The sequence below is a fragment of the Atta colombica genome, unplaced genomic scaffold (genome assembly GCF_001594045.1).
Source record: "Atta colombica isolate Treedump-2 unplaced genomic scaffold, Acol1.0 scaffold294, whole genome shotgun sequence".
Taxonomy (NCBI): Eukaryota; Metazoa; Arthropoda; class Insecta; order Hymenoptera; family Formicidae; genus Atta; species Atta colombica.
Genome location: NW_017259397.1, coordinates 87,627 through 89,954, shown reverse-complemented (window position 1 = coordinate 89,954; position 2,328 = coordinate 87,627). Strand labels below are relative to the sequence as shown.

Here is a 2,328-nt window from a genome sequence, read left to right as displayed (position 1 = left end):
TATATATATATATGTATATTTCATATTCACAGTCACGTACCAAAGCCAGTCTTCCATATGAATGGCAAATCCAAGCTCATTTCACAGCGACATCAGATGCAACAAGTTATCACTCCACAGCATGAGGAACTTATCAAATTTATTTACGAATGTAAGTAAGAAAGTATTTTATATATATGTTTGAAATAAAGTGTAGAGTTAATTTCGTATCAAGTATTAAAAAAAATAATGAAAATGATACTTCAGTCGAAAAAAAATATATTGTGTACTCATATATGTATTTTTTCCAATGTTGATCTAAATCTATTATCTTCAGTTTGTTTATTATTTTTAACAGCATGGAATCAAGTTAATACATTGCAAAGAAATGAATGTTGCGATGATACAGAATGTACAGAACTTTGCAGTAAGTAGCAATATACATGTACAACCAATTAAAACATATAGATATATCTCTATTAGAAATTTTTTTTTTAAATTATATACAATTTTTTTCTAAAAGATTTTTCTATTTTTTTATTTCTTGTGAAAAATTATCGTTATGTCTCTATTGTATATATGAGTATGAGCACACATGCGCGCGCGCGCGCGCGTGTGTGTGTGTGTGTGCTCATATTTATTATATTTATTAAAAAGAAAGACATTCTAGATTATATAATTTAATATTTTGTGCACTAGGTCCTAAGGATTCAATAGTATATTACAATGATGGTGAACCAAACAATAGTCTGCAAGGTAATTGCGATATTACTATTCACAATTATCAGATTGATATTCTAAGAGTAATTAATTTATGCTTAGGAGTAATTAATAGTCTTCTGTTATATTATTTACTGTAATTAATTGTACAAAGTAAATGGCAAAATATAAATAAATTGTTTCAGATTTTAAACCGTTTGATTTGGAATCTTGGTGGGGCAAACGATTGTTTAACAATATCACCAAGTCACTCTGAGATATTCGTATAAAGCTAAGATTATTTTTCCAAGGACTTGTACTACTTTAAAAGTAGTATCACAGCTCGTGCTACGCAAATTAACCAGTATCGCGTTTTAAATATGTGATTAAAATCTGGCTGAGTTCGAAAATTAATGAGATAGTGTTAAATATGGATCTCGAATATGAATTTAACACATGTATCAAGTCGTATCAAATTACCTGTGAAAATATCACTCGAGTTGTACATAATACGCATACGATCATATCACATGTTATGAAGCGATAAGTCAATAAGTTTGGTGTGTGTGTGTGTGTGTGTATATATTTTATATATATATATATCGACTTTATTAAATCTCGCCTTCTATTAAATCCCGAATTCTCATTCCCATCTTTATTTATTGTTGTATTATATCCGCGTCGCATCGGTGCGTTGTAAAAGTTATTCGGTTCATCCGATAGTGTTGCACGTAATAAAATCTAAAATACAGGCGAGATAAGCAAGATCAGAGAGGCAGAATTTTTTCCCGCGTGTTGGCAGAGTAACATAAACGAGACGTGAAAAAGCTTTGCAGCTAAACATCGAAAAATAGAACGAAAAAGTTTGCGGTGCTATCGTCAATAAGGATCGGTTTATCAACATAAAGACAGAATGGGGTTAATTAAATTCGGCTTAATTAAATTGATTGAGGTAAGGTTCGACATGTTGCAGCGAGGAATGCGTGTGACGGAAAATTTGAGTCTTTGCAGCAACGCAGTTTTATATATATGTATTTTCTCGCTAAAATATATAAATAGGGAGATTGTGGAATCTCTCTTCTTTTTTTACATCGCGAGAAATCAAATACACTTCGCGAGACGTGTAGCTCGTGCTTCAATGCGAATCAGCTTCCGCCAGGAATATTGCGGATGCACATATATATATATATATATATATACTTTCGACGATGCAGTTGCTATTCTATGGCACAGCAATGTATCAGTTTTTCTTTTTTTTTCTTACGAAAGGGTAAACTAAACCCTTACCGCGCAGCGCGGTTTGACTCGACGCGGCGAGTCGTCGAATCGAGCGCGAAACATCGATTCTCAATTTGGCAGTGAGCAGAAAAGCGGAAAGAGCGTCTCCTCTCTTCTTCAACCCCGCCTCATATTCCTCCCCATCAGTCCCATGCCGATCCCTCTCGTTCATTCCTTCTTCCTTGTCCATCGATTTAAACGTCACTCAGCCATGACATGGCTTTACTCGCTTACTCACAGGAAGAAGGGTTTTCTACATCTTCCTTCTGCGATTCTCTCTCTCCTGATGTACCTTTCTTCTGTCTGCGATTCTCTCTCTCCTGATGTACCTTTCTTCTGTCTGCGATTCCACGATCTTTTCTGCTACATTGT

The 2,328-nt window shown here is 34.3% G+C and overlaps 1 protein-coding gene across 1 annotated transcript in view; it reads left to right on the top strand.

Moving 5' to 3' along the window:
- LOC108690092 (protein FAM195A) overlaps positions 1 to 1,186 on the top strand; it is a 2,275-nt gene extending 1,089 nt beyond the window's left edge. The window contains exons 3-6 of the mRNA XM_018197201.1: positions 33 to 151; positions 338 to 406; positions 679 to 735; positions 885 to 1,186. Of these exons, the coding sequence (XP_018052690.1) occupies positions 33 to 151; positions 338 to 406; positions 679 to 735; positions 885 to 955 (316 nt within the window). The 3' untranslated portion in view covers positions 956 to 1,186. The remainder of the gene's footprint in view (positions 1 to 32; positions 152 to 337; positions 407 to 678; positions 736 to 884) is intronic.
- The last annotated feature ends 1,142 nt before the right edge of the window (positions 1,187 to 2,328 follow it).